At 40.2% G+C, this 18644-nt stretch overlaps 1 protein-coding gene across 9 annotated transcripts in view; it reads right to left on the bottom strand.

Moving 5' to 3' along the window:
* TLN2 (talin 2) overlaps positions 1-18644 on the bottom strand; it is a 224626-nt gene that overhangs the window by 27324 nt on the left and 178658 nt on the right. For all 9 annotated transcript variants that reach the window (XM_072871155.1, XM_072871160.1, XM_072871154.1 and 6 more), the window contains 7 exons: positions 17285-17431; positions 15616-15782; positions 14023-14206; positions 11825-11950; positions 10143-10259; positions 7715-7900; positions 1717-1824 (listed from right to left, as the gene is read on the bottom strand). In XM_072871155.1, coding sequence (XP_072727256.1) covers positions 1717-1824; positions 7715-7900; positions 10143-10259; positions 11825-11950; positions 14023-14206; positions 15616-15782; positions 17285-17431 — 1035 coding nt within the window. The remainder of the gene's footprint in view (positions 1-1716; positions 1825-7714; positions 7901-10142; positions 10260-11824; positions 11951-14022; positions 14207-15615; positions 15783-17284; positions 17432-18644) is intronic.

The raw sequence follows: 18644 nt of genomic DNA, 5'->3' as shown, positions 1-18644 counted from the left end.
ATGATCTGCATTTCTGGAGGTTATAAATTAAATGAGATTGTAGACCTAATGGTTCTAAACTACCAGAGTAACAGGGATCAGGATGCAACACGATTGTCTGATGCTGAAACCACCTTGCTACCGTTTTCTTTTCTCTGAGCAAAACAAATCTGAGCTAACATGTTAAGTTACCAAGATTGCGTATGGCAGGAGAACAGCTCAGGTAACCACAGAACAAGCAAACGAATCACTTGGATTACATCTAGACTGTGTCTCTGCCACAACTCCCAAGAGTTAGAACTCAGGGGAAAGAGGGCAAAAGTCCCTGGAGCAAAAAGTCTGTCATTTACTTGGGCCAATGCTCCTCCAAAAGTGATCTTTTTTTCATCTACTTTCCAGATCCTGTTTACATTTATAAGGCACAGCATGGAGGTATTATGTGTGTACATGACTACTTCTAGACAGACTTCAGCAGAGTCAAGATGAAGTTACCATTCCATACATCTTTTTTTCCATGCAAGCATTATGCTCTTCAATTGTGGTTGTAATCTGGGTCAGAGTCAGTTTTCCAACGCAGCAAACATTGAGTGTGTGGGGGGTAATTTTCTCACGGCTTTCAGGCCCTGAAAGTAAAGCAGCTTAATATAAGAAAGGCCTGTTCTGCTTTATTTAAGCAGAGAGAGAAAAATAAAATGAGCAAAAATTGACTCAAGTCTTTGGCCTGTTCTGGCATATAGTTTCAAACAAAGTACTATGACTGAGTTCAGGAGACCAAATCTGAAAAATTCCCCAGAGTACTTCTAAACTAAAAATGGATCACACCTCTAATGCTATATTACTTACTACTACGCAGTTTTAGGAATTAAATTAACAAGTTCAATCTTTCTTGAACTATTTTCCCTGCTAGTGGCAAGCATAACTGTGACTTTACTTCTATGTTATGTATATTTCAACGAGTTGATGTAAATGATTAGACATGCTGTATTCTCAGCAGTAAAGCTGACTTGGATTTGCTCATCTGCAGTTAGTGGCTGCAAATTTCAGTTTCAGAGACTTTAATCCGTCAGCTTAAAGCCACTTAAAACAAATCTCTGGGCGTCCATGAAGCTGACTGCTGATTTAAGTCACCTCCAGAAACTTCAATATCTCACAAATGTTAGTTCAAACACACATTATTGCTTCCTACAAATGTAATAGCAACAGAAGAACAATATATTATGTGATAATTATGTATGGTCAAGAAAAGCCAACTGACAGCAGGATTCATGAGTTTGGATTTGAGTGGAGAAGTTTTATGGAGAGCTTTGGGGGTGTCATGTCTGGCATGAGTTGGAGAGCTCTTTGTGAGGCAGTGCTGGCATAAAGATTACGTAACCTCTTTGATCTGGGGGACAGGAGTGTGCCTAATATGTCTAATGCTTATAGTGGGCTTAAAAGAATCCTGAAGTGTCTTATTTTAACTTCTTTGTTGAGGACCATTTTTAGGTCAGGACCCATACTGCCTCCAGATCTGATCCAGAATTCAGTCCCATTTAAGTATTTCCAGTCTTCCTTCTGTTTCGCAGTTTGAGCTGAAGTACTGAGTTTACTTTAGCTTGCTTTTTCTGAACAACAAAACTGTTCATAATCTTGTGACAAACTGATAAAAACGTGTCACTAGTAGCCACTATAGAAATAGGTCAGAGCGATTATTCTCCTTGGAAGGGATCCAGTATGTCCATGCAGATGACTCCTTACCAGGAGAACGTGTTCCAGGAGTTCCAAGTATCCCAGGGTACATTCTGTTCCAAAGTGCAGGGCTCTCTCTCGAACTTCTTTGCTCACATCTGGATGATATGACGCTTGCTGAGGAGGCAAAACAACATTAGTACCCCAAAACTGCTCCCACAAGAGGAGGTCAACACAGAGAAGATAGGGGAAAGAGAAGGGAAGAGATTTTTCATAATGTGCAGATGACATTTGAGCTTGAGGGGCAGCCATTTCTGTTGTAAAGGTGTAAGCAAACTGTGCTTGAAAAGCAGCAGAGCTCCAGTTCTGAGAATGGCACTGTGAACACTTTTTCTTTTATCAGCACATCCTCCTGTCTGGGTGTGCATCTGCAGTCTTTCTTAGTATCCTTCCTTACGTATTGTCAGCAGTAGTACTACTTCTTTCTGCCAGTTGAGAACAAATAGAGAAACCCTTGAAGAACCATCTGAAAATACTGGGGGATTTATGATTTTTTCTAATGAAAATATATCACTTGGAAAACATCTTGGGGCTGGAATGGCCTCTTGGGTTGCGTATGTACAGTTCTACAGTGCAAAGGCTTTGCTATTGTGGCTCTTCTTTTTTATTAATGCCAACAAAAATAAAAATTGTAGGTGTAGGCCACCCACAAATAGCTGTTTACATCTTACAGGTTAGAAATATGCTAAAACCATTTTTTTTAATTGTAAGCCTGTACAGCCTACCATCAAGGAATGAAAGCAGAAATTACCATCTTGTTTAGAGACTGAAGCACTGGGCTGGCCCCAGAAGACTTTGGGCCAGTCAGAGGTCAACCACCAGCCCAGTGCATCGGTCAAATGTGGGTGTCTCACTTTTCCTTCTCTATTCCACAAGATAAAGATAATAGTTTGTTCCTTAAAGAAAACTTCGCAAACAGCAGATGAAAAGTGCTATGGAAGTGCCAGGATATTGTTATTCTACATGAAAGAGACAAAAACCAAACCAACCAACCCACCCACCCAAAAAAAGCATTAGCTGCTTTTTGTTATCTGGTAACACATTGTAAGTAAAAGCTTATTAATGGCTTTAGCCTGACATAGGGATTTAACACAGCAACAGGCAGTGCTGGAAACATCTGTTTCAATACAGAGAAGCAGCAGCAGAGTCAGTTCTTTCACTTCTTAAGGATTTCCACTAAGTATAATGTCTGACATCTGACATAAGCCTGACTAATTCAACCATTTTATTTTTAATAAAAGGTGAAAACTACAGCCATTTCAAGCCTTGTATTTTCTAAAATAAACTTCTAGGGAACTTTTTTATTGAACAGAAGTGCTAGTGTCCTGGTTTCAGCTGAGACAGAGTTAATTTTCTTTATAGTGGCTGGTATGGGGCTATGTTTTGGATTTGTGCTGAAAACAGTGTTGATAATACAGAGATGTTTTAGTTGTTGCTGCACTGGTCAAGGACTTTTTAGCTTCCCATGCTCTGCCAGGTGCAGAAGAAGCTGGGAGGGGACACAGCCAGGACAGCTGATCCAAACTGACCAAAGGGATATTCCATACCATATGACACCATGCCCAGTATATAAAACTGGGGAAGAAGAAGGAAGGAGGGGACGTTCGGAGTGATGGCGTTTGTCTTCCCAAGTAACCATTACGTGTGATGGAGCCCTGCTTTCCTGGAGATGGCTGAACACCTGCCTGCCCATGGGAAGGAGTGAAGGAATTCCTTGCTTTGCTTTGCTTGCATGTGCGGCTTTTGCTTTCCCTATTAAACTGTCTTTATCTCAACCCATGAGTTTTCTCACTTTTACTCTTCTGATTCCCTCCTCCATCCCACCGGGGGGGGGGGGAGTGAGCGAGTGGCTGTGTGGGGCTTAGTTGCTGGCTGGTGTTAAACCACGACATTGTTGACAAGTGAAACTTCCTAAAAATATTAAAAATTAGTATTTCCTCTCACAGAACAGCTCCTTCCACCCCTGCAGCCTCGTATCTTCCACTGGGACGGGGGATTGTCTCACTGCTCACTTGTTTTGAGCCCTTCCTGCAACCCTCAACGTCCCGAGCAAGCGCTGCTGCCAGCTGGGCCTGGAGCTGGTCTATGGGCTCCCTCTGCCGGGAAGTTCAAGATCAGCAGAGCACGAAAACGGCTCTCATTAGCCAACTTCATCTCTTCATCTTGTCAACAAATAATCTGAAGGGAAAGGAGATGGGAGGAAACAGGATAGGATTTTCCCCATCTTCAGCATACTTCAAACAAGCTCCAGAAGCCCAAAAAATCCAGAATAGAAAAATTCTGGATTTTTCGTTTTCAAATAGGGCAGAAGGATCCCCCACTGTTTCCTATGAGTACATCGTAAGCACACTAATATGCCTCTTCTGCACTTAAATATTATTGTTACACATGCAATCAGAGCAAACATCTGTAGGAGAGAAATATAAACTTCCTTTTATGCTTTGCATACATAGCCAAGACTGATATCAGAATATTTTGGGAGCATTTTTAAGGTTCAGTGAGTCTTAAACCATAACTTCACAGCAGACTAAAGAGGTGATAAAGTCATTTTAGGATGACATTTTTGTAACCCAGAAACATACCGACAGAAATCTCACTACACCAGTTAGGACTCACAACAGAAATGTTTACTTCTCCAGACTTTCATAGAAAGCCTGCCGAAGCATCTCAAACTGAAACGTGTCCGAAGAACAGGAGTACACAATTATTTCCTCATGCCGAGGCTTCTCTTCACTATCAGCCCTCATTTTCTCTTCACGTGCTTTCAAAACAGTAAGGCAGCAGGCACTACTTGACTCTAACACTACAACTTCTAGCCTGTCAGCACTTGTGGATGTAAAATGTACTGAGATAGAGTCAAAAAATCAGTGCTGTTTGAAGGAACCTGGAGAATTCACATAGTACAAACTCCTGCCTAAAGCTGGGTCAACATTAAATTCAGACCAGATCACTTAGGTCCTTGAAAACCTCCAAAGATGGAGATTTCATGTCGTCTTTAGGCCCCTGTCCCAATGCTTATTCATCCCCACAGTGGAGTAATTGGGAGTTCCTATGTTTCAATTTTTGACCCCTGTGTTTCATGTCCCTGCCATGCACCTCAAGTAACTAGCCCGACACTGTCTCCTCTCAGCAATCTCCCAGTAGGCTTTAGAGGGCTGCTGTGAGGTCTCCCCAAAGCCGCCTCTTCTCCAGGCTGAACAGGCAGTTCTTCAGTGCCTCCTCACAGGGCCTGTGCTCCAGCCCCAACCGTCTGGGTGGCCTCTGCTGAGCTCGCTCCAGTTCAATCAGTGCCTTTCTTCTTGTGGGGACCCCAAAACTGGACACAGTATTCTAGATGCAGTCTAGTAAGTGCTGAGAAAAGGTGAATAGTTGTTTCCCGCAATCTACTGGCTATATAACGATGTAAGTCACTACTAATTTCAATTATTTTCTATGCTTTTGACGGACCTTTCGTACCTGTTTCCTTTCCAACAGCAATCATTAAAAATAGTGATATTATGCACAGGTTACTTACTGCATAGTCATTATTTTATACAAATAGGTAAATTGTTACTATCTTAGGGCCTGCTCTAACCTTCAGTAAATGTAATTACAGTGTTTCCACTGACTTTAATGAGAGTTGTCTTGGTTCATTATATCCCGCAGTAATCAACCTCATTGTCTTTTGAAACAGCATCTACTTATAAGCGTAGAATAGTAATGAGCACTGTAAATTCTGGTATAGCAGAACAAGCACAAGCATATATATAACTGCTAATAAGTCAAATCCCTTACACTACTTGCCTTAGGCTACTGGCAATGAAATAGAACTTAAATTCCTGACACCAGGGAAGTCTGAGCTATGTTCTATACAATTCTACCATAGATCATATACACGCACTTTTGTCTTAGCCCAAATGACATCAAAATCTGATTATTTGTCAGTGCTTATTGTACAGACTAGGTTAATCACAGTGGAAACCCCTCCAGTATTTGTCAAATGTCACAAAAACCAAGTTGTGCTGCATTCCACAGCTTTTACGGCATAGTGAGGCTAAGACTGCTGGTTCTACCCCTAAAATTCAAGGGCTTAAGGGAAGGGCTTATCATGGAAATGCCATGTATGGTAATCAATTTGTAGAAATTAATGGCATAAGATTTCTAAGTCTCTGAGCAAAATTTGTAGAAACAGTATTTTCTAAATAAAGTCTGGTACAAACTGTATATTTAAAAGCTTTGTTAAATGACATGGCTATTTTGTCATGCATTTTAGATAGTGCATAAAATTAGTATACCTGGAGACTTTTATTCCTGTTTGCCCAATAACCAGCCTTGATTTTAGGAAAGCTAGACAAGATAAAACTAGATCTTACTCCTTGTCAGTGTATCATTACAGGTAAGTAAAATGATTCCCAGCCATTTTCCTTCTGTAGATTGCTTTCTTTGTGAAGGTAATTCCCTGGGAGATCACGAATGCTTTTCCAGCATCCCAGACCTCTACTGTGCAGTTTGCAGGAAGTTTCATCCTGTTGGCTGCTTGCAATGCATGAACGCCGAAACCACTAAATTAACTGGGAGCAAATGTAAACATAAAAGATGAATGTTCATAATTAAATGTTCAAAATTACATCCTGGGCTGTATATTGTGTATGTGAATGAGTTTATAACATTTTTGGAAACAGAGGATTCTGCTCCTGAGAATTTGCTGCCTGTTTGGAGAGATTGAAACAAAAATGTGTCTGCACTAGCCACTTCCGAATGACAAAGGATGTTTAGTGCGCCTCAGCATCTGAATTCATGCCTGAATTGATTTGTTAGAATGTTGCACAACTAGGAACTGTTCTTAGCCTCCCTTAGAAGTTTCAATTAACTGGATTGTACCTAAGGCATTTTAGGCTATGGTAGTTCTCATATAAGTAGCACAGTTGTTTAATCTTCCCATGCAGATTAGAGCTGCTTTGTTTTGTTGATCTTCTGAGTTTATGAAGCGGAGAGGACAGAATCAAAATTTGAAGCATGCAAAGTGTTCAAGAACTGTCAGACACTAAAAACCCTGTCAGTAAACTAAGTCAAAATATAAAGTTTCATTCAATGGTTTTGTATAAATCCAGTTCCAAGTTCTATTAGAATTTGCACTTTTGCATGAGGATCATTTTATAAACAAAATTAACCCTTCCGCCTGGGCAGTATTAGGCTAAAAATTAATCTGGCACTGACGTAGGCAGTTAGGATTTGACCAAATACTGAAAATCAGACACCTCACAGAGAGCACCATTATTTTACTGCCATCTTCCATACATGTAAAGGCAAAAATAAATAAATATAATTTACAGGCAAAGGCACTTTTGTGTTACTACTGAAGACCAAAACGAATGAGATTTTATAATTCCATTTTTTTTTATTTATGCCTAGATCTTCTTTTATCATCAGAACAAAGACAAATGGCTTAATAGGCATTTGTATGACACATACTTTCCCCCCAGTTTTGCAGGCCAGTTTTTGAAAGTTGTCTAGCTCAAGCAAGTGTAGAAAACGGTACCGATATTTTTAGTGCAAAGGCAAAACACATTTTTGAAAAGCACAGAAGAAATTGAGCAAACCGACAGGTTTGGTTAGGGGGTAAAGGACTACTAAAAATAGACCTGAGCAAATCCTTTCACCATTCCTTTCACTGTTCCTAGAAATACTGAAATCAGATTTGTGACCACAGGAGTATTCATATATTCTACTGCTTGCACAGATTGTTTGTCTTCCAGTTTAATAGGAGACTGAAAACTAGGACATTTCAGGTCAAATAAAACTTCTCATTTTCATGAAAAGAAAATAGCCAATATTAGTGCTGCTTCTTTTTTTGTGCATAGCACAGAAAATCCTGAGACATTCCCTTAAAATTATCATAACCATTAACTTTCTCATCTGAAAAAGTAGAGCATTGATACAAAGCAACTGAACAGAAACTATAACATTCAAGGGATTTAGAGGCACACACACACAAAAATCAGTTTTAGGCAAGGAAGTGAATCTTTACCTTACAAGCTGTTAGCATGTCAGCTACTGCTTTGCGGCTCAGATTTGCTGTAGCAATCACATCCTCCTGTCTGCATGAGTTCCCAGCTGCAACAGCTTTGGCAGTTGCCATGGTGATTCCTTTCGTCATCCGGATTGATTCTTCAGGTGATGATGTCTTTTCTGGAACCTCACTTGACTGAAACACCTAAAAGTGAAAGCAGAAGGAAAGTCTGATACCATGAACAACTGTGAGAAAAAGACAGCAACTGGAAGCAGCCTTCGAACAGCAGGAAATTAGAAACGTATTTGGAGTACTTGAATATCATTCTTGCTTGCCATGAGCCTGGTCCTGATAAGCCCACTCACCTACAGACAGCAGAGAGAAACAATAAGCTGAGGGAAGCATACAAAAAAAGGTTAACCCATTCATCTCATCTGCCATTTAACTACCTGGATGACAGTTTGTTACAGACAGCTGTTCAGAGTGTTACAGGATCAAAAGAATTACTATTCCTTTAATTATATTATTTTTTCATCCTGACTGCTGCTTAGGCTGGTCTACTCACATGAGGAGATCCTTCCCCTACAAAGGCTGGGCCCTACCAAGCCCTTGTTGATAGCACAATGCAGGACAGACTGAGAACATCACTAAAATATTCAAAATGTCTCTTAAAAAAGTGGAGGTGGAGCATTGTCTCTTACGCTATACTTAGTCTCCCTTACAAACCTAAAGGTATAATTTTGTAGGGTGAATCGTGTGAAAATAGTTCAAATTATCTGACGGTACACACTACTCTCATGAATACTGGAATACACGAACTGTGGTAAGATGTAGGTAATAAGAGCTGGGTAACCTTACTTTTATTTTATATTTCCTTTTCCCAAGCTTTAGGCTGTATTTGCTTGCCATTCTTTTACTGTGCAGGGGCAATTCAGAGTGCACAATTAATCAGGACAGGTTTCTTGACTACACACAGTGCAACCTAAGCAGGCTAGTGGTTACAGAATGCAAATGTCTGGACAAAAATGAGCCTGGTCTATCCCATGCTCCCAGTTCATCAGTTTTTCACTTTCTCTCTCCAGAAATGGAAGTGATGTTAAAAAATAAAGTCTAGTTAAATATGTGAAGGACATCCCTCAACGTTGCCCAGATTCAGTCCCTGGAGTTCCAAGTCAAGCTCGATGAATTTTCTTGAGCATATACATGTCATCCTCTGTTCCTCTCAACCTTCTCCTAGTACTCTACTTTTCTCTCCATGAAAGAGATGGCAACACCACCGCCACAGACCCATTCCTTAGCAATGCTGACAAAAGGAAAAGGAAGAGGAGGAACATTTCAAAGAGATACCAACCAGACTGAGAAAGCAGATTGATAATGCTCAATCCTTCAATTACAGATCTGGACAGGTTTTAGATCAGAGTTATGGGAAGGAATGTAACTTAACCAGGCCTTCATGAGGACACACAACAGTAATGTGCACTAGATATCGTACAGAACATTCCTGATTGGGTACTGAATCAGGACTTTTTACCGCTGCAGACACTGTATAAACTCCCAACAACTACATACAGATATTACAAAAAAAAAATTAAAATAAACAAGAGTTATTTCTTCATCACAACAGCATTGCTCACACAACAAAAAATAAATGTTTTATGGAGAGCACTTGACAAGGCAAAACTGTGCCACTGCAGTTACAGTGTAAGGATTGCTAACCCACAGACTATACAACAAAATATTTTCTGCTGAAGACTGCGTCTATAGGTTTTTTATAAAAATAGACTGTAAGTAAAGGAAGGAAAAAAATCAGCTTTCTTCACAAACACGCAGGTATTAATTTATGTCACTGACTAGTGTACTAGTAAAAAAAAATAACTGAAAGCTGCAGGTGGAGGCTACACTTTTACATCTTAAAGAGAAAGGAAAACAATTGTCATGGTCTAACACCTAATTTGGGAGAGAATTCCATGCTATTGTTAATTCCTGCTCAGACAGAATATCAGCAGGCTATGTATCACTGGTAGTGTCATTTCATAATAAAGGAAAAATAGAAACAAGATTAAACTGCAGGTGCAATATGGCTATGATGCTGAGGAGACATTACCAAAGCCAGGATCAAAAAAAAGTGAACAGCATTGGACTCAGAAAAGAATATCTGTAGTGAAAGCTTAACATCTAAAGAACAAAGCAGTTGCTTCCAGATTTGTACAGGACAGTAGCATCTCAAATCTCAAAGTAGGGACTGGTAACATCAGAAACTAGATAGGTTGATTGGCATTGTAATTGTACTTTCAGAGATGATTTGCAACAGATAGAAAGGACCAAACTGCATCCAATGCACTGCAAGGCAGTAAAGCATAGCTTGAGGAGGAGTGCCTGGGCAGGCTGGTTTCAGTGTAAGAGCATACTTTCAAAAACTGCCACGTATGGCTATTTTGTTCTGTACCGTGAGTTCCTGTTTGATGTACTCAATTGTGGCCTCAAGAGCTCTTGTCCCTCGAGTAGCTTCATCTTCTACTGCTTTAACAGTCTTCAAAAGCGATGTGACATTTGTTACCATCACCTGAAGAAGAGAGAGGTGAAGACAAAAATATGTGATTCCTTCCTCCCATTTTTCAGAGACAGCAGGGTATGAAGCAAGGCAAATCAAGCTAGGTAGCACTATTACTTCTAATAGGGCCTAAGAGGCTTCATGAATTGTAGTTGTTATGGGACTAAATACCAACTCTCCTGTTGGCCAGTTTCTGAAAGCTCCCTGTACGTTGCAGAAACGTAGCACAACTAACTGCAGAGCAATACCATCCTAAGTGTGAGTGTTCTGGAAAAAATTTTACAAAAAACCCGGAAATTTCACAACATTTCCAGGGTAGGTCTCTTATACAGATTGATTATGTTAGTGTCTTTTCTTCCTGCACATCTTACACTGCAAGTTGAAAGAAATGTGAATCGAGATACAGTATTTCTTTTTGAAATTTACCCAGTACATTCTCTGCAATCAGATAAAACCCCACGTAAGCAAGCAGCCAAACACCAGCCTCAAGCCCAAATGCAGATACAGAAACAGTGTTACTGTTCCCGTTACAAACCCAATAGTCCTGATGCAGAATAACCTAATCGTCACTGTAATACCTACGCCTTTCCTATACCCCAGTATGTTGAGATACAAATGATAGCTACGATGAAAAAAGAAGAGACAGAAAGGCCAGCTTCTTGACAATTATGACTTAAAACACAGAGAGCTCTTCACAGGACGAAGAGCCAAGAAGCCACTTTTCTAGTCAGATGGGTTATTTTCAAGTAGTGCCTCAACAGTATACTGTTATCATGTGCTCTGAAAGGAAGACAGGCACAGGTCTTACAGGCAAGCAACAGACATGAGAGTGAGAAGAGCTTCCAGCCAAGCAAGAAGCGACCACAACACTCTCATAATGTGAAAGCAGAAGTAATACCACGTAAACCTCCATGCCTAGAAATATTTTGTAGACATGAAGCCACAAGATCTTTGTGAGGCAAATGTCATAATACGTCTCACATGCAGGGAAAATAAAGCACAAAGATATCACAGGTATGGTGTATCTGTGGGAGTTTTGAGCTTTGATACCTATGTACTTCCTGGAAAGATCTAGGAGAGAGGGGTCAGAAATGCACAACATCCTACTGTAGAGTTATTGGAGGCTTTTTTTTCCCTTTCTGCCCTCCCTCCCCTTCTCCCCTCCTTCCCCAAGCTGCAAGGTCTAAATAAGGAGGCCGCATGCTTATCCTGAGCATATGTCACTGTTCAGAAGGTAGTGTTTACGTACCATTTTATACTGGGTAAATTTTAGCCTATAACATTACTAGAGGAGAACCTGCCCTCAGATATAGGCTTGCAAAAGAAAGAAGTTTCTCTTCAGAAAGATTACAGTTCTTTCATCAAAACCACAAAAGTCATCTGACAGCCTACAAAAACTGATACCATCATGGAAACTCAATAGTGTCTTATTTTTCTGTATCATCCCAGGATGATAATGAAACAAAGAAAGAGATTAGATTTCAGGCAATCAGAAATTGCTGAAATCCAAGCTTCGCATGTCTATCAAGTGTGATTGCACAGATACTTTCAAATAAAATATAAGAATAATGTTTTACCTTGGCAGCACCTTTCAGCTGGTACATGGATGGATCATCTGCTGGTTTGCTGGCAGCTCCTTTGGTAGCACCAATGAGATCAGAAAGGGCCTTTGCAACATCCTTGATAGCATTGATCAGGACAACCTATAGGAATGAGAAATAGCTATAAGCCTCAGGCAAGAAAGGGTAGCCTGGATGAGGGTGTGATTTTTAGAACACAGCTAAAAAAAAAAAAAAAAAAATCTCCTACTGGTACACAAATAGTACCACCCTCTCTTTACCCCAGTAAAACACGTAATATTCTGGAAGAGGAAAAGCTGCGTTGATAGCTACAGTATTTCATACAACGGGTCAGAATCTATAAAAGCGCCTATTTCCTGTGAAGAAATTGAAATGCTGATTGCAGGTAGGATTTCCTTCCTCTGAGCTTCCCCAAGAGGAGGTTTACTTTTCTCCATGTTCTTCACCCTTTGGGTGGAAGAGAGACGAGAGTAAGAAAACAGATTGATTATAAGCTTACAGTCTAATGCTACAGTTATGTACCAATTCTGAAATCACCCACTGAGAGATCAAATGTACTTGCTATGGCTAGGTATTAGAGGGAGATACTCTTTCAGGGAAAAGGAAGTTGAACCTCTGTAAGAGGCTATACAAAATTAAATGCTGAGTAACTTGGTTGGCCTTGAAGTCAGGAAAAGTCAAATCTGGAGATACTGTCTCCTAAACCCAAGCTCAAAGACAGAAGTCCTAGAGAAAATATAGACACTACAACAGGCTTGTTAATTATTTTAGAGTATTACTGGAATAGCTCTCTCCTCCAAATGCTTCTCCTTTGCCCTTTCCACTAGTAGAAAATCAGATGTTTTAAGTATTTTGCTGGAATTCAGAGTTTATTTTAATGAAAATGTTGAAAGATGCATGAAAAATGAGAAAGCTCAGGGGGGAAAAAAAAGGTGTGGAATAATCACTTCTCAATAACTGTATTTCTGTAGCATTATAAATAGTAAGAAAACAGCCTCACTCCGTCGTGTTTGTAGTTCACTGTAACTTACATAGAAGTGAAGTCTTTGCTTTTCCTGAAAAGTTTATTTAGATTTTGGTAGCTGAGAAGCTCTTTGACCATGGAAATAAGAACCTGAGACACAGGACAGACTGATGCTATTCTTTGTTGTGCAACTGCCTATGCTGTGTGGCAACTTGCAGTATAAGACATCTGAAACTGTATTGCACCAGGTAAAGGAAGTGCTGCTGCTATGGAAAAATGTTGTGACAGTATTGTGTGCTAAAGCTATTTGAAATGCTCCAGTTAGGACACATGATGCGCCTAAAATTTCAAACTGGCAATATAAAATTGCTCCAAATAAATAACTACTTGTGCACAATTCTAAGTACTGTATTCTTGCCTTTTTCATATAGAGAAAAACAAGTGTGATAAATGTTTTGCAAATGTTGCTAGTTTATGGAAATCCTTCTGTTTAAAAAAAAAACAAAAACCACCAACCCACCACAACAAAAAAACCCCAAAAGGTGCTTCCAGCAGTATTTTCCTAGTGAGGAACATCTCGGAAGTTTAGTCCATCATACAGGTCAAGCAAAACAGAACACACATCCCTTTCACAGCATTATACAAACAAGCAGGTTTTTTCCAACTAATTTGGTACCAACACAGGCACATCTGTAATATGCTTGCCAACCTCCATTTCACCAAGATCCAAACAAACAACTGAAGAAATATTTGAGATAATCTACATTGAAGACTGAATTTACTGAGTTAAATGAAAAACAACTCAGATACAGCTAGAGAATGGCAAGAGCTTGTTAGCCTACACAAGTAACACATAGTGCACAGCCCAGCTGTAAGCTGGATAAGTATCTTCAAAGTCATGCAAGCTCTTTAGAACAAAAATGGGATGAGTCAGGGTCCAATCACAACTTAGTAAAAATGAGACAAATACTTTGCCAAAAGCATCCCAGCTGGAACACACCCATGAAATAAAAGCAAAAGTGTTATACAAAGGCTTGTCTAGTTCCACTCAATGCTTTAACCTCTTCATTGTATTCTAAAAAAAGAGTGATGTCTGAGCAAAACCCAGAGAAGTCCCAGAAGAGATGAACCCTATTGTGTTGCTTAAAAACAGAAGTCCCACAAAGTCTTATCAATTGAAAACTGTCTCTGGTCTCTTTAAGAGTATCAGAAAAATCTTAAAACATCTCACCTGTGTTTCAGGATCATCGGATCCCAAGCTAGCCGCTCCCAATTTTACTACCTCAGCAAGCTGAGTGATGGTGTTAGCTGATGACTGAGCTGCTTGGGCCAGTTTGTCCTGACTTGAGGCAGCACCAGAAACCAACAATTTTGTATCTTCAACTAAAGCTTTTGCTGTTTTCAGGATATTTTCCCTGTAGCAGAAAAAGAGGAAGCAGGGAAGGAAGTGGAAAAGGAGAAGAGGAAAAAAACGTGTTTTTCAATGTTATGGTGACTAACAGCTACATAAAGAGCTGACGCAAGTCATCATGCCAGCATCCACTCATGATAATATACCACAGGCCAGCCTGCAAGTAAAAAAGACAAGATGACTATTAAAACAGTAGCATTACATTTTGGGCTAGATGCAAGGCAGTTTATTAAAATGACCCCATCTTGAAAAGAAATGAGGTAGGGTAGTAGCAGAAGAGAGCATTGCATTTTAACACCGAAAGAAAATCTGGCCATGCTGTGAGGAAAGTAACAGCTGTCAAGCCTCCATTTTAATCAGCATATTGTAAAGAAACAAAAATAGTTATTTGTGAGGAAGGCAGTAGCAAGAATGGCAGAAGGAACAGAGAATATAACCTAGTCAGGGTTCCCCCCCCATATACATGTTTTGACATGTCAGGACAACAAATACAAAGCAACATTTGGGTAAAAGAGGAAACCATTTTGAGTATGCACTTCACAAACGAGTCAAGTTAACTGAGAACTAGAACCACATTCATGTAGAATGTCAGCCTGGAAATTAATGTCACCTGTATGAAAATCCCTGACTTTCAGTCTGCAGAATAGCAGCAACTTACACACCATTGCATCTTTCCTCTTTCTTGAGCAACTGGCAAGGCAGGAAATAAGTGCTGGTCATGCAATTGTCATATAGGCCAACTAGGCTGCGAAGCAGTAAGTCAGTGTCTTGGCTGTGAAGCCCTGGCTTTTACCGCAAAGAAAGTAACAGTCAGATGCTGCCAATCTCTTAATGTGATGAAAAATGCTGTGGGATTATTTTGTTGCAGATGCTACTTGAAGGGAAAATGGGTTTATTTCTGCCAAAGGGGAAAATGCGTGGCATAGCTGTGCTGTTTCCATCACTGCTGTCCACAACAGCATTAACCATAAGCATGATTTAGCAAGACAAACAGCCAGACAGTCAAGAACAGCTGTTTGAAAAAAGTATATAGAAGATTCCTCTTCAATGTCACGGACAGCTAATTTTCGCTACTAGAATTACAGTGCATGGTAGTGTATGCAATGAGACGGCTTGAATAAAAACAAAAAAAAGCTAAAATAGTACTACAGTTGCGGTCTTCTGTTGGAATTGCTCTCGGCAGATGTTCCCCAGCTTTTTAAAATTCTTTCCTCACAGAAATAACCAAAGTGAAGTTTGCTGTCCTCTATCAAGATCCCAATTTTCCTATTTCTCTTCTCACTCCACTGCCTCATGCAATTTCATTCATGGGAATCTAGAAAGGTAAAAATTTATCTCCACATGCCGGTCGCTTCTGCCAGTTCCACTGTTCCCCTATGCACGCGCTCTTCCGTCTTTTTCAGTTACACTGACCTGTGGTCTGCAAATGATTCGTTGTTCTCAGCATTAAGGGTTCCAGCAGTAGCAAACATGATAGTGGTGTCTAGATCTGCAATTATCCCAGACACGGCACTAGCCGCAGTAATACAGGCTTGCGTGCCTTTGTTTCCTGCTTGAAGGGCAGATAAAACTAAGGAGACCTGGAAACAACATAAAGCAACAAGGCAGTAATTGAAAGAAAGCCTCATTAAGGGATGTTAAGCGAGCTCTTTAACATGACTGGAATCAACAGTGGAAATTCATTCCACAGTGTCATTTTGCAAACTTTAATAAACCTCTTCTTCCCCTTTCCCTTGTTTGCTCTCTTTGTGCAGTAGTCACTGTGATGACTAAAGATTGTGTCAAATTAAAGGGGACTTCAGCTGGGAAGCCCACTTTTCAGACAGAATGAAGCGATCTGTTCATCATAGGATGAAGCACATCAGCTAAAACTTCCTTGAAATACAGCCAGAGGTAACATAGTGAACTTCTACCAGGATAAATGTCAGAGCCAAGAGCTACTGCTTTTTCCCTAACACGTGCAAATAAACACTGGCCTGAAGCACCCTAGGAGTCATGTCTACTACACTGATATAAACTTTAACATCAGAGAAATAGAAAGTATAGACTCTCTCAATCCAGATAATAAATACTGTTATATTTCTAGAAAATTATAGAAAAACAATATATGGCTTTATATCTAGCAACAAATTTGATCACTAAAAAGATCTCAATTTCATCTAATTAACATTGTACTTTCAAAGCTCCGCAGCTGGGATGCTGTCCTCATGCCATACGATGGTCCTAAATTCTGCTTTTGCAAGAAAGGATCCACATCTGGGGATATGTATATTGACTTCTAATAGTACAGTTCTTTCTGAGGTTCTGTTCAGATTCAAAGTTGTCCCCGAATAGGTTGTCCCTGTGATTCATTATTACTCTCCTTATCAGCTTTAACTCTTCTTACAAGATACTGTTTACCCCTGCATAAATTTGGAATTGCTGATACGCCTGGGGCATGACACGGTGGAAAATTTGTACAGCTGAGAGCACACTAACACAGGCTGAACAAGTGATGTTTGGTGAAATCTAAAAGTAACTGACATTTGACTCTCAACGTTCGTGCTCAACAAAAGGAGAGAAAGGCCATGAAAAAGGTTCAGCAAAGCCAAGCTACCCAGGCCATCTGTTTGAAGCAGACATTTCCAAAGACCAAAAAACCCCATTCAGTTTGAAGATACAGTGCATTAGCTTGGCCCAGTCTTAAATGGGGAGGACGTCACTACACGAAATCACATGTCGTCGACCAACCTCATCCCAGTAACCATGGCCATCCACATGGACTTAGTATTTCCAAGGGAATGCCTCATAAGGCACAAGTGCCATCTCATGTCTTAGGGATTAGTTTTGGACCAGTCTCCCTCTGGTATGAGGCTGAAGTTTTACTATGAGGCATGAGCAAGGGCTAATCATGGGCTAATCTAGCATATGAACTGCACCGAACACTTGAAAGGAAAGTAAGAACTTGGTGTAATTCAGCCAATATTGTACTATAATGGGAAGTTAAAAAAAAAATTTCCTGAACCAAAACAATGTGACTGGTTTACTCCCTGGGGAAGCTCGACAGACAAACGCCGTGGGGCAACACAGAGGGATGTCTCACCTTTTCCGTGACAGCACGAGCACATTCTATCAACTCCCTTTTGGTGTAGCTGTCTGTAGGGCAAATCTGGAGAGCTCCAGCTTTTTGCACAAGGAAGATACATCCGTGGCCAAGTTCTTGCACCCGAGTCCTGATCTGGAATCCTATCTAGATGGTAAAGGAGGTACAGGGAAAAAGGAAGCAAGAGCAAAGTGAATAAATAAATGTCACGCTGGTACATTGTAACCAACACAAATGGAAACATGGTCACTCTAGTGAATCTTTATTACCAGTATTCCACCCATTGCTATACTCTCCGCAGAGATCAGAAAAAAAGAACAGATGTAATACCATCTACTCATGCAGCACAACCCTATAAAAGGCTTACTGATGAAACAGGAGCACTAGTGAACGAGACCCCCGGAAAGAGAAGGCATAAGGTGTGTACCCAAGTCAAGCGTACATAATTCAAGCACACAAAACTTTACCACATTCAAATAACACCAGAACTGTACCATCAGTGTGAGCTGTATTCAAGGTATGTACAATGGGTAAAAAGTACACGTTTACTTGACACTGCTGAAACTGGGTCAAAAAGTATATGACTTGGTTTGTTTGGTTTTGAATTTCACACAGAGTCTCAACTCTCCAGAACTGACCGTGTACCTGTGGAGCACTGAAATTTGGAAAATCCTGCCCTCATCACTTCTGATTTATTAATAATCCTACAGCATAAGCTGTGCAGTCCCTGTTTAGAAACACGTGAGAATTTTAGTACCTGCAGGTACTTAGGCATATAGGTGTGTATTGGGATTAATAAGTAAGCAGGAATCACAACCATTAGTATCACAAATGGAATTATTTTAACTTCAGGCAGAAAGTAACGTGCAAAAATGGTAATTCAATTTAACAATATCAAGCTGAATGCAAGCCATTGCTTTTCATGTAGCTACTGAGCACAAAACACTCAAGTAGTCTATCAGTGGTGGAACATAATTACAAAGTCAAAAACTCTTTTAAGGTCTTTTATCTAGATAATCCGATATATCCGGTGATGGTGAGATACCCTCTTACCCCATCTCGACAAAGTTTGTCTATATTTCATAACCAGGGGCACACAATGAGAAGAAGAGAGAGGTGAAAGGATTTCTGTAATTATGCTCAGAGAATATGCAGCAACTACTGTAACAGGTTAACACAATTGAGGCGAATAGTCCATATTCCTCTGTTAGCATGAGGCACGTAAGACTGCATGGGGAACCTGCTTCTCCTGCATCATATTCCGACTCTGAGGTATGAAAGATGCCCCATCAGCAAAAGATACTTGTGCTCCTACTGGTTGCCTGCATCTCACTTTAGGACAGGAAGTTACACTTGCTTA

The sequence above is a fragment of the Ciconia boyciana genome, chromosome 8 (genome assembly GCF_034638445.1).
Source record: "Ciconia boyciana chromosome 8, ASM3463844v1, whole genome shotgun sequence".
In the NCBI taxonomy this organism is placed as follows: domain Eukaryota; kingdom Metazoa; phylum Chordata; class Aves; order Ciconiiformes; family Ciconiidae; genus Ciconia; species Ciconia boyciana.
This window is presented reverse-complemented; position numbering and strand designations above follow the sequence as displayed.